Raw genomic sequence first — 12,678 nt, 5'->3', positions numbered from 1 at the left:
AATTAATTTAAATAATCAAGTCTTCAATGGATGGATGGGAACCACTTGTTTCGTCCATTCTGCAGCTTCTAATCTGTGTTTTCTGGGCTGAAAACTGGGTTAAAACAGCCCAGAAATCGCTCCCAGCGTTTTTCTGCGTTTTCTTATTCTGTCCACCGGAGGAGGAGACGCTGAGAAACTATAAGAGGCTTCTGAGGTGCTTTGAAATGATGTCTGGGTTGGGCATTAACTTTGAGAAGTCTAACTTAATACCAGTGAACTGCAGCCAGGAGTGTGTTAATCGGATGTGCCAGCTACTAGGATGTCAAGAGGCAGCTCTACCGGTAATGTACCATGTCATTAGCTTAGGAGCAAATCCGCGGTTGGTAAAAACTTGAAAACTGGTTATAGAAAAGGTGGAAGAGAAGCTCAGCTTGTGGAAAGCAAAGATACTTAGTAAGGCTAGGAAGTTGGTACTTATTAAGTCAGTAATCAACAGCTTGCCTATTTATTACTTGAGTCTGTACAAAATGCCTAACGCGGTTGCTCGAAGACTTATGTCCTTGCAGATGAGGTTTTTTGGGGGAAGGATGATGGTCGACTTGGCATGGCCCTTGTGAGGTGGGAGCTGGTACAGGCACCGAAGAAGATAGGAGGATTGGGGGTGGGTGATGCAGTAGTCCGTAATTCGGCTTTACTGTTTAAATGGTGGTGGCGATTCTCTAAGGAGGAATTTCCTCTATGAAAGAAGGTTGTATGCTCATGTAATAGCTTGAACCCAAATCACTTGCTGTCAACTCAGACGTTACCGAAGAAGGGGGGACCGTGAAAGGACATATGTCATGTGCAAATAAGGGATCAACATGTCAAGCAGAAGATGATTGATGGCCTGGCTATGGAAGTAGGAGATGGAAGATCCACCAGATTTTGGGAGGATACATGGTTGCAAGTGGGAAAGCTGAAAGACTCCTTTCCGAGACTTTTCTTAATTTCAAACAAAAAAGGATCAGTAATTGGGGATTGTGGGTTTTGGGATGGGATAGAATGGGTGTGGCAATTACAATGGAGAAGAGAGCTGAGACAATGGGAGACAGATACACTGAACCAAGTGCTTAATGTCTTGCAATCTGTTAGACTGATAGCGGACGTGCAAGACAGAGTGGTATGGAAATTTGATAAGGAAGGCGTTTATTCTACTAATTCATTTGTGCAAGTTTTGCAGGAAGAAACTTTGGATGAGGAGCTTATGAGATTCAGATTCACAAAGGAGATATGGAAAGGTCTAATTCCGCCTCGAGTGGAGCTGTTCGCGTGGTTTGTCTTGGTAGGTCAGGTCAACACAAAGGACCGACTAAGTAGACTGGGAATCCTACAACAGAATGATCTGGTGTGCATGCTGTGCCAGAAAGAGGTTGAAAATATACATTTATTTATTACATGTGAGTACTCTTGGCAGGTGTGGTGCGCTTGGACCTTGGCGTTTAGACAGACCTGGATTGTCCCTGGTACGTTGAAAGAGCAGTTTGAGACTTGGAGATCAGTGCCAATGAGAAAAGAGAGGCGAAAGCATTAGCTAGTTGGATTCTTCTCAGTTATATGGAGTATCTGGAGAAGCAGAAATGATGCCATCTTTCAGGGCAAGATAACAGAAATTGGTGATTGTGTGGAGCAATCATTCTCATGTGCTAAGGAATGGTGTTGTAAATAACTCATGTTGTTGATAGCTATGCCGGAGATGACATAGGAGTTGTTATGTTTTTATCGTTCTTATTTTGGTTACAATGCTCCACTTAAGTGTTGAGCTCTTACTCTCAAAAAAAAAAAAGATTACCTGAAATTTGGTTACTTTAAATTTGAACGTGAAGTCTAAATGTCTTTGGATAATTTGTCTGACATCCTCTCTAACGAGAATGAATCTGGCCAAGTTAATAAACAAGAGATTTGGCAATTTTGTTGTGGTATCTTCAAGTTTTGTCCGAGTTGTATTCTTCTTTTTTCTTTGTTTTATTTTCTTTGTCTTGAAGTAGATATTGATTATGTTGTCTCGGAGCAAGATCTCTCAATCGAGCAGTTTCTTCCATATTAATGTACTTCTCGGCCCACTCTTATACCTTGTACGAAGGGGTTGGGTGCCTTTTCTATATGGATTGGGAGAATAGGCCTTTTTTTAGGCCATTGACTAGCCCTTTATAACTGTTTTTGTAGGAAAATTTTGAATTTTCAAGATTGAATCTTTCTTTATAAGCTCAAAGAGTTTCTCCGACTTCTTGCTTGACCCTTAGGAGGCTTGGAGCGTGTTTGACCTTGTCTTTCTGAATGGAGAATCGGATAAGGAAACTCCTTGCAAGGTCGTCGAAACAAGTTACTGACTAGGGTAGCAAACTGTCAAACCACTTCATTGCCGTCTTGGTTAACGTCGTCGGGAAAATTTTGCAACGAGTTACATCCAACGAATCAGCCAAGTACATTCGGCTTTTAAAGTTACTTATATGGTGTCTTTGGTCGGTTGTTCCATCATAAACGTTTATGTCTAAATTTTTAAAGTTTTTGGGGACCTTAGCCCACATGATCTTTTCCGTGAATGGATCTTCACCTCCAAAAGGAGTTTCTTCCTGATTCGGGCGAGTTTTCTAACCTCAAAGGTAAGTCTCTAGTTTCTCAAGTTTTTTTTCTAGATCCCTTTGTCATCGTACCTCCCTTTTTATAGCTCGTTTAGATTCTCATCGTCACTCTAATTCCATTTCAAGCTTATCCAACCGCCCATGGTGTCTATGTACCAAACCCATAAGTTCTGCCGGATTTTGGTTCACCATGTCCTCAAGTGGGTGAATTTTTGAATTTATCCTTTTGAGTTGAGGGTTTCGTGAAGTCCCTTCCCATTAGAGACATTCGCTCTATCTTGTCGTGGAGGTATCACTATTGCATGATCGTTTTTGTGATGTTCTGGTTCGGACTCGAATGTCGTATATTCGTCTTTAGATTGATCATCCGTCATGATTGGGTGTAGACTTCCAGATCCCCGACAACGGTGCCAATGTTTCGATAGTTACTTGAAACAGGGTTGCTTTGGGCTTGAACATGAGGTCCAAACGTCTTTGGATGATTTGTCCGACGTCTTCTCTAACGAGGATGAATCCGTTCGAATTGTTTGTAAGCAGAGGTGGGGGTGATACTTGCAAGGAACTCCGATACTTAAGTTAGCATGCATTTTAGGCAAGCTTTTAGTAAATTGGATTCAAATTATAAATGAAGGTGTCAGGGTATTTATAAGTGTAGATGTAAAGTTAATAACCGTCATTTAAAATCGTTCTACCTTTGATGGTGGGTAATCGTTCCCTTTTATTAGAGAATTTAAGATCTATTTTCTAAATGAGTAGGAGAGATTGTAGGATTTGGTTACTTATTCGGCTAAATAATTCTAAGTCTGACGTCATTACGATCGACCTTTATGAGGTTGGGTTAGTGTTGACCTGATTAATGTCCGTAAAATAGGCTTTATTCATTTGGGTCTGATTGTGTATTGAATCAGGGTATGAACAATACTTTTTAAGTTTTATAATAAATATTATTTTAATATTAGTATTTTTTAACAATTAAATACATATTTTTTATTTTTTTAATTAAAAAATATTTTAAATATAAAATTAATTAATAATGATTATATTTGTATAAAGATATTAAGTGTGTATTTGATTAATTGGTTTATAAATAGTAATTTTGAAAAAAAATTGCTTTAAGACTTCTTATTGAAATGATTATTACGGAGTCTGAGTTACCCATTTGGCCCCCGTGTCTGGTTCCGTTGGCGTATAATTGGAAAACAACCACTGCAGCAATTCCAGCAAGTAGTTGAAAGTACCCCACAGCTCACGAGGACCAATCACATCTTTACTTTACTCTTTGTTATTTGATCACCTCTTTCATTTCAACGTCAATTTTTTGAAACACAAGAAGAGGAGAAGAGTAAGAGAGAAGAGAGGCACATTCACCAAGTCCTTCTTCTCCTCCATCCGCCTCTAAATCACAAAAACCCTAGCTAGGGTTCCTTCCTCTGCCCTTGCTGCTGCTTCTCTTCTCATTTTCTGATCCAATCCAATCATGGCGGACGATGCCACCACAGCTCCTCCTCCATCATCTTCCGCCGCCACCGCGCCGCTCGGCTCCTCCGTGATCTCGCTCGTGAACCGCCTCCAGGACATCTTCTCCCGCGTCGGCAGTCAGTCCACCATCGACCTCCCCCAGGTGGCGGTGGTCGGCAGCCAGAGCAGTGGCAAGTCCAGCGTCCTGGAGGCTCTTGTCGGCCGCGACTTCCTCCCTCGCGGCAATGACATCTGCACGCGTCGCCCGCTCGTTCTGCAGCTCGTTCAGACCAAGCGCAAGCCAGACGGCTCCGAGGAAGAGTACGGCGAGTTCCTACACTTGTCTGGGAAAAGGTTTTACGATTTCTCCGAGATTCGTAGGGAAATCCAGGTGGAAACTCGTATTTATTTTTTCATTTTCGCTTCATTTATAATCTCTGAGTTTTTGTATTAGTAGCTGAAAGTGACAATTTGAAACGAGGTTTTAGGAGCGTAGCTTGAGATTTCTATGCTTGGATTTTTGACAGTGGCGTGGAGTTTTGATTTTCGCTTTTTCTGTCTGCAGTTTCAAATATCATGGTTTTTTAGTTTTTCAATCGGTGGTTGTGATCATTTTGTCATTGAAAGTTGTTGCTGTAGGGACTGATGATGAGGCACATTTTTAAGTACAAGAGCAAGAAATGAAGTTGCTGTTGAATTCTTAGGGATCACCCAAGAATAATAATATAACCTTGAAATTTTCTTCTTAATTTCTTCTTAATTCATAAATGAAGTACAAAGTTAAATGCATTTGATGTCTTGAAAACATAGAAAGAACTCTCATACTTTCCTGGTTTTGGGATTAGGACTATGTTAAAAGATGTACCTAAAGGAGAAATCTAATTCTATTGCAAATTAATTATGTTAAATATTACAGCTATTGGACATCTTATCGTGATGTTTATTTCGCATGTCTACATCAGAATGAATGTAGAGTTGTTAACATCACTTTCATGACTGAAAAACTGAGTGTGACATCTTTCAGTATTTGGCGATTATTTTCTCTATCCAGAGGAGCAAAAAAAAAAAAAAACTGCTCCCCTTAGGGACATGCATACTCAGTCATATTAACCATCATGGAACTAAGTTGAACCTGGATGCAAACAATTTGATAGTGATTCCCAACATTCATGTCTCTAGAGTGGATAAAATTGATGTTAAACTCTTGAATAAGCCATTCTTGTTTTGAGGCTTTATCTACTGATATTAAAGAAATGCAATATAATTAAATGTGAAATGACCGAATGAATTTTGAAAGATACTGTATTCTCACTAGTTGCTGTAGATTTATTGCTACAATATTGGCATCTAGTAGCATTCTTGGTCAAAGTTCCATTCATCCATTGGAACAGGTTTTCATGTTAATAAAGCTTGGAAATAGTCAAACTTTAGTTTTCCATTATTTGGATCTATATAGCATGCGATTTGCTCTTGAATCTTGATGATGTGTTGATAAGTTATACAATGTCCTATTGTAGTCCTTTTTTCATTGTATCTCACTGTTTACCTGTATATCCTTTCCCCCTTTGTCTAGGCTGAAACTGATAGGGAAGCAGGAGGGAACAAAGGTGTCTCTGACAAGCAGATTCGACTGAAGATTTTTTCACCAAATGTTCTTGATATCACGCTTGTTGATCTCCCTGGCATAACAAAGGTTCCTGTGGGTGACCAGCCTTCTGATATTGAAGCCCGAATCAGAACAATGATCATGTCATATATTAAAACCCCGACCTGTCTCATTCTGGCTGTCACTCCAGCAAATTCAGATTTGGCCAATTCAGATGCTCTTCAGATGGCGGGAGTTGCTGATCCTGAGGGTAGGCTATTACTTGCATGTGCTTAAATCAATAATCCTTTTTACGTGTCTTTGATTGGTTTTTGAATGTTTATTTCTTGGTTGCAGGTAATAGAACAATTGGCGTGATCACAAAGGTTCAGAATACTCTTATAGCTTACATTTGTATTTATGAAATGTGAATTTAGGTATGCTGTTGCCTCGTTCTGACATGTTAAGCATGTATTCTTGGAATGTAGTTGGATATCATGGACAGAGGTACTGATGCCCGGAATCTATTACTAGGAAAAGTTATTCCCCTCCGACTTGGTTATGTAGGTGTTGTAAATCGCAGTCAGGAGGTAATGTTATTTTCCTGCTGTGATGAAGGCAATGAACACTTAACATTCACATATGTTCTATTAGTTATTATGTTAGATTTGTGGTCACTAGGTACACTTATTGTGTATAAATAAATGAATACTTGTACTTATGCTACTTGATTAGCTTCAGGTCAACATTTAATGCTAAATTGTTTGTTTATTGTGTCATCAAATTAGGATATCTTAATGAACCGGAGTATAAAGGATGCTCTTATTGCTGAAGAAAAGTTTTTCCGCAGCCGTCCTGTAAGGGAGTACCTCTAAACAGTTATAAAGCATTCTTGATTATGTATTACCTACTAAGTTGTATCCATTTATGCTATTCATAGGTATACAGCGGGCTAGCTGATAGTTGTGGCGTTCCTCAACTAGCAAAAAAATTGAACCAGGTAGAGTACAATGTTGAAAACACAAGTTGTATTTTATTTTGTACTTTGCTCTGCAGAATGCCAGCTTTATTTACCATTTTCAGCCTTCTTCATGAAGACTACATGATTGTCATCCGTTTGCTACCTTTCCCTACTTTATGTGACACTTAAAACATCTGGGATTTTTCCCTCTTTTCTTTATTGTATGGGAATTATGGATGAGTGAATATTGGAAAGACATAGAGCTTAATTCTTTCAAATCCTATAAAAGATCACATGGTGAATTTTTATATTACCTTTTGTTTCTGGACTGATACATGTCATTTGTGTATTTGCCTGCCCATTATTTTTCAGATTCTAGCACAACATATCAAGGCTGTGCTACCAGGCCTGAGAGCACGCATAAGCACTTCACTAGTTGCTGTTGCAAAGGAGCACGCAAGCTATGGAGAAATCACCGAGTCTAAGGTATGTGCTTATACTGTATAGCGGATCTTATTGTTTTAAAAAGCAGCATGTTTTTCTCTGTTTTGTTTCCTCTGGGTTTTTGCTTTAATTATGACTTTTCATCTCTGATAGGCTGGACAGGGTGCTCTTCTCCTGAATATTCTTTCAAAATACTCTGAAGGTATTTATTTAGATTGTTAACTCCTTCTCTCTCTCTCTCTCTCTCTCTCTCTCTCTCTCTCTCTCTCTCTCTCTCTCTCCATGTGTGTTGTGTGCGCATGCACATGCTTGCAAGCTTATGTATTTACTAATTCGTTAAAATTGTTATTTGTTATTCATTATTTGTTCGATTTTTCTCTTTGTAAAAACAGCTTTCTCATCCATGGTTGAGGGAAAGAATGAGGAGATGTCTACATCTGAGCTTTCTGGTGGAGCACGAATTCATTATATTTTTCAATCTATCTTTGTGAGGAGTCTAGAGGTATTTATATGTGGCAGTGTTAAACAGTATAGCTGTTCTAATGCTAACATGTTTGCCTATGTTGCAGTTGATATTAATAATAAAGAAATCAGCAGATCTATGTTCGGTTTTTATATGGGGTGTTTGACCTTCCCACCTTCTGTTTTTTATTTTTATGTTCATAGTAACTCCGTCTATCACTTATTGGAATTCATGGATGGATGTCAGATACTCCCCCCCCCACAAAACAAAAACCCAACCCAACCCCTTCTTTTATTTTATGCTATGTTATCATATATTATATTACTTATACGTTATTTATTGACTAATATTTGATACTAATATTATCAAATATTTGTAAGTGTATATACTGTTTGACAATTAAACTAAGCAATTTCATTTTTCGTCCAAATTCCGTTTGAACCTTGGCGTTGTAGATTTTAAATGATTCTTTTGCATGTAATTTTATAGCTGGAAAAATTACTTGGGTTAGGTTTCCATGTTTCCATCCAAAGTCGGGGAAAACATTAGTTTATCGTGAGCTCATTTATGGTGAAAATTTTGAGCAATAGGCAAAAATACCAGCACCGGCATCACAGGCTAGACTGTGCTGTTCTGTTCATTCTTTTGAGCTTTATTGTGTAACTTAATGTTTCTTGCAGGAGGTGGATCCATGTGAAGGCTTGACTGATGATGATATTCGTACTGCCATACAGAATGCAACTGGGCCTAAATCAGCATTATTTGTTCCTGAAGTAAGTCTTGTTGCCCCCCTCAGTTTTTTCCACCTATCCTTCTCTCTGAAAAATACCGAGGCAAATATATTTTATAATTTTCTCAGTTGATTTTTTCCCCCTAATCTTGTGCATCCAAGTTCTAATCAGTTTCATAAAAAAAAAATCCATATTCAAGAACATATTTATATGTTATTTGTGTAAATAGGTGCCATTTGAAGTCCTTGTGCGAAGGCAAATATCTCGTCTATTGGATCCTAGTCTTCAGTGTGCCAGGTTTATATATGATGAATTAATAAAGGTAGGGGTTAAAGTTTCACCATCTTTGCTGTCTCATTTACCAAGTATGTGCCTAAACAAATCTTTCTCTTCAGATCAGCCATCGGTGTATGGTTACTGAACTGCAGCGATTCCCTTTCTTGCGGAAGCGCATGGATGAAGTAATAGGGAACTTTTTACGGGAAGGCCTTGAACCCTCAGAAAACATGATTGGACACCTCATAGAAATGGAGGTATACTGAAATTTGAGTAGTTTGAAGTAAATGAATGTATGTATACTTTGTATGATTCATTCTCAAACTAAACTTGGTTACAGTGCCAAAATTTAACCGTGCAATGTTGACCTGTCTGTCTTATTCAAAATTCAAATTGATTTCAACTCCTAAGTTTGCTAAATTTATCTCATGTGAGTATGTGACAGAATCATACAATTATGCAAATAGATTTGGGAAGTGAATAGTGATAGCTGTTGGCAGAATGAATTCGTTTTGTGGAAATCAGCCTGCAAATTTTAGTTGATGGGATCAGGGTTTCAAAAATTTCATAACTGGGATGAGTTTTACCTCCCGCTTACTAGGCTGAGCATTGCTTGGGCCTTGATTAGCTGTGTTAAAACTTTGGTTCACTGGTGTATTATATATCATGAAATAAGTTTGAAAAATAGAAGAATCAAGTGGAAACCATTGACATGTCATGAATCAGTCAGGTCATTTGTGTTGATTGCAGTGGTCTTTCAATCAGATGGAATATGCAATTTCCTTGCCCATAATCTCTTATTATACTACACAATTTTGCAGATGGATTATATAAACACCTCCCATCCAAATTTTATTGGTGGAAGTAAGGCATTAGAAATGGCAATGCAACATGGCAAGTCTTCTAGGATACTACCTATTTCTAAGCCAAAGGTATACATGTTCCAGGCTTGAGTTCCAAATATTTCTTTGTTTTTCTTCATTAGAGAAATGATATTAATTTATGCCACCGTTTTATTTTGGTTTAAAAATTTCATATGAATTTCCAATAGGATGGTCTGGATTCTGATAAGGGATCAGCCTCTGAAAGAAGTGTGAAGTCTCGAGGTATTCTTGCCAGACAGGCTAATGGGGTAGTTGCTGATCCGGTTTGTGATCATATCCTGTCAATTGACCAGAATTTTGTTTACGATTCTTATTTGAATGAGTATCTTATTTTGTCTTTCCAATTACAAATTTAAACCAGGGTGTTCGTGTTCCTTCGGATGCTGAAAAAGTTGTACCCTCTGGTAATTTACTTCTTGTATATATTGTTTGATATTATTAATCTTATTATATTCTTGCTTGTGCTTTCCGGTTATCCAATTTCAATAAAATATTTTTGATGCATTCATCAAGCTTCGTTTTTCTAAATTTTGAATTTTTGGAATTTATCAGGAAACCCTAGCGGATCAAGCTGGGGTATCTCATCCATTTTTGGCGGAGGTGACAGCCGTATGGCTGTGAAGGATAATACAGCTAGTAAACCACATATTGAACCAGTTAACAGCATGGAGCAATCATTTTCTATGATCTATTTGAGAGAGGTATATACATACGTGAACATTTATACTTAGTTTGACCAAAATATTCCATGGGTATTAATCTTAATTTGCGTTGCTTTTGTAGCCACCTCCTGTATTGAGGCCATCTGAGAGCAATTCAGAGACAGAAACTATTGAAATTACAGTAATAAAGTTGCTTTTGAAATCATACTATGATATTGTCAGAAAAAATGTTGAGGATCTTGTCCCCAAAGCTATTATGCACTTCTTGGTAATTCATATCCTTCTTTTAGCTTTGCATATTGTTACAATGATACATTTTGAACAAGTAGCCTTTTGCTATCAATGCTGGACTTCCAATATGCAATATACATAAACATATTGCCATATTAAGTCCGTTTTGTCATCTGCTTGGAGTGACAATATGTCAGTATCTTCTATATGTGATTTATATCCTCTTACCAGTGGAAAATGTTTGGAGTGCTCTCAGTAAGTTTAATCCAGGAGGTGTTTTGCGCTCCTAACTTGTAGGTAGCTTTATTCTTTTGCATAGTTAAAAGAGATATGAATAGTTTTTCATGAGTATTGAATTTAGGTATCTGAATGGTGTTGTTGACTAGTTGGAAGATTTTTTTGGTGCCTGGAAGTTCTATTGGCATTTTTCAAAATAGTTGACAAAATACTCCATGCTATTTATGTTGGAATGGTTGAGAATGAGTGATTTTTCACGCTGAAATGCCAGGTAAACAACACCAAGAAAGAGCTGCACAATGTCTTCATTAAAAAGCTATACAGGTAAAGTAGTGGAAGAGTTGCTGCTTGCAGATTCATTCTAAACTTGCATAAAATTCTTATACGTTGTTTTTTTATTGTGCTTTGTATTTTACATTTGAACAGAGACAACCTATTTGAAGAGATGTTGCAAGAACCTGATGAGATAGCCACGAAAAGGAAGCGCTGTCGAGACCTTCTCCGTGCTTATCAGCAAGCTTTTAAGGTGGGTACTCTGAATGCTATAATCAACATTTTGTTAACCACCCACCCACCCCCCACCCCCCACCCGCGGACAGGTACACGCACACGCGCGCACACACAAAACACACACACACATACAAAATTACTTCTGGATACATATTCTCCTATATTTATATTATTTAGCATTTCTACCTTTATAATAATGGTTGAAAAGTATATTCCTTGCCTGATGACTGTATTTAATCTTGGTAGGACTTGGAAGAACTGCCTCTGGAAGCTGAAACAGTTGAAAGAGGATTCAGTTTGCCTGACACAACTGGTTTGCCTAAAATTCATGGGTTACCAACTTCATCAATGTATTCTACAAGCAGTTCTGGAGACTACTATGCGTCTCCTAAGAACCCCAAGTCTAAGAGGTCCTCCCATTCCGGGGAACTTCAATCACCGTTGCATGCTAATTTAGATTCCAATGGAAATGGAAGGCCATTCTCATCCGGGTTCTATCCTGCGGTTGATGCGTGAGCTATATCTAACCTTGCTCATTGGTCCAATTAGTTAACCCAAAAGGCATTTTATTCATTTGATTACACTGCAACATTCGGGAAATAGGAATTCTGCTCCCTTAGCAGGAATGCGTGATATTTAGATTTTACTATTACTAAACTGAAGTGGTCTTGAATGTTGGTCACTGTTTTCGATGCTTAAGTTCACTTTTGCCTCATAGCTTTGCGTCGTCACTATTTATTAGGCTCCAAAGAGAATAACACAGGAGCACGAGGTTCTTCACATTTTTGAAGAGTTGATTGCGTAGTAATATTGTATATTTTTTTTCCCTGCGGTTGGCCAGTCATCGTACCTAGCAATTTCGCAGTTCCGCAGTTTGTTTGGTAGTCATAGTAGGAAATATTAACTATGCGAATTGTCCACCGATATTAAATTTATTTATTTTTTTTCATTAGATGCAGGGATTTCCGTTGTGAATTTTGTTACATTGATCGCCAAAAGGTTTGAACCTATATTTTTAATTTTTTATACGTAATGTTTAATTTAAACCTCTCTCTATCTACTAAACTTTTTATGGCTTTGATTTCCCGGTCATTGTGATCGTTACGGAAATTATTTAGATTGCTTTTGTTAATTTAATCGCTTTGTTGAATTTTTATTGTTGACTTGCTTTAATTCACATTGTTCCAAGTAATGAAGTAAACATAACTCTGGTACGAAAATGTGCAGTAAAAATTTCGTAGGAATGGTCCTCCCTCCAGTTATTTATCTGCCACAGTGCCACTCCCGCCATGCTGATATCTAAATTCCGACTTAACATATGGGTTGTTATCTTACTTGTCTCACCTTATGATTTTACACCAAAATATAAATTTATTTTGTATATAAATAATTTAAAATGATCCAAAAATATAATAAAAAAAAAGTCAAGTTTTTTTTAAAGGTGTTGGGTAAAAAGATGGAATCTAAAAGAACATCTTTAGTAAGAATTAAATTGATAAAAATGGATTTGGTTGGATTTGGAATGTAAAAAGTGTTATTTAGTTAAAAGGAAATTAAACTACATGTCCTTTTACTAATGTCACATATCATGAGTATTTTTTTTATCCAAATATTTTCTTGTCATGGACACCCACAA

General features: G+C 37.5%; 1 protein-coding gene across 2 annotated transcripts; it reads left to right on the top strand.

The window, feature by feature from the left end:
* The first annotated feature begins 3,714 nt into the window (after nucleotides 1-3,714).
* On the top strand, nucleotides 3,715-12,088 carry LOC112786899 (dynamin-related protein 3A). 2 transcript variants are annotated; one of them, XM_025830276.3, is made up of 20 exons: nucleotides 3,715-4,449; nucleotides 5,632-5,914; nucleotides 6,001-6,029; nucleotides 6,132-6,233; nucleotides 6,432-6,500; nucleotides 6,584-6,643; nucleotides 6,977-7,090; nucleotides 7,202-7,250; nucleotides 7,441-7,550; nucleotides 8,192-8,284; nucleotides 8,472-8,564; nucleotides 8,638-8,775; nucleotides 9,340-9,450; nucleotides 9,570-9,665; nucleotides 9,764-9,806; nucleotides 9,955-10,103; nucleotides 10,186-10,332; nucleotides 10,804-10,856; nucleotides 10,959-11,058; nucleotides 11,289-12,088. In XM_025830276.3, the coding sequence occupies exons 1-20, from the start codon at nucleotides 4,078-4,080 to the stop codon at nucleotides 11,556-11,558; spliced, it is 2,481 nt and encodes an 826-aa protein (XP_025686061.1). In that variant the 5' UTR covers nucleotides 3,715-4,077; the 3' UTR covers nucleotides 11,559-12,088. The 2 variants fall into 2 exon arrangements, with proteins under 2 accessions (XP_025686061.1, XP_025686062.1); XM_025830277.3 differs by lacking the exon at nucleotides 10,186-10,332 and having other exon boundaries at nucleotides 3,742-4,449.
* The last annotated feature ends 590 nt before the right edge of the window (nucleotides 12,089-12,678 follow it).

The sequence above is a fragment of the Arachis hypogaea genome, chromosome 20 (assembly GCF_003086295.3).
Source record: "Arachis hypogaea cultivar Tifrunner chromosome 20, arahy.Tifrunner.gnm2.J5K5, whole genome shotgun sequence".
In the NCBI taxonomy this organism is placed as follows: domain Eukaryota; kingdom Viridiplantae; phylum Streptophyta; class Magnoliopsida; order Fabales; family Fabaceae; genus Arachis; species Arachis hypogaea.
Note: the sequence above shows the minus strand (reverse complement) of the source record. Positions and strands in the feature narration are given on the sequence as shown.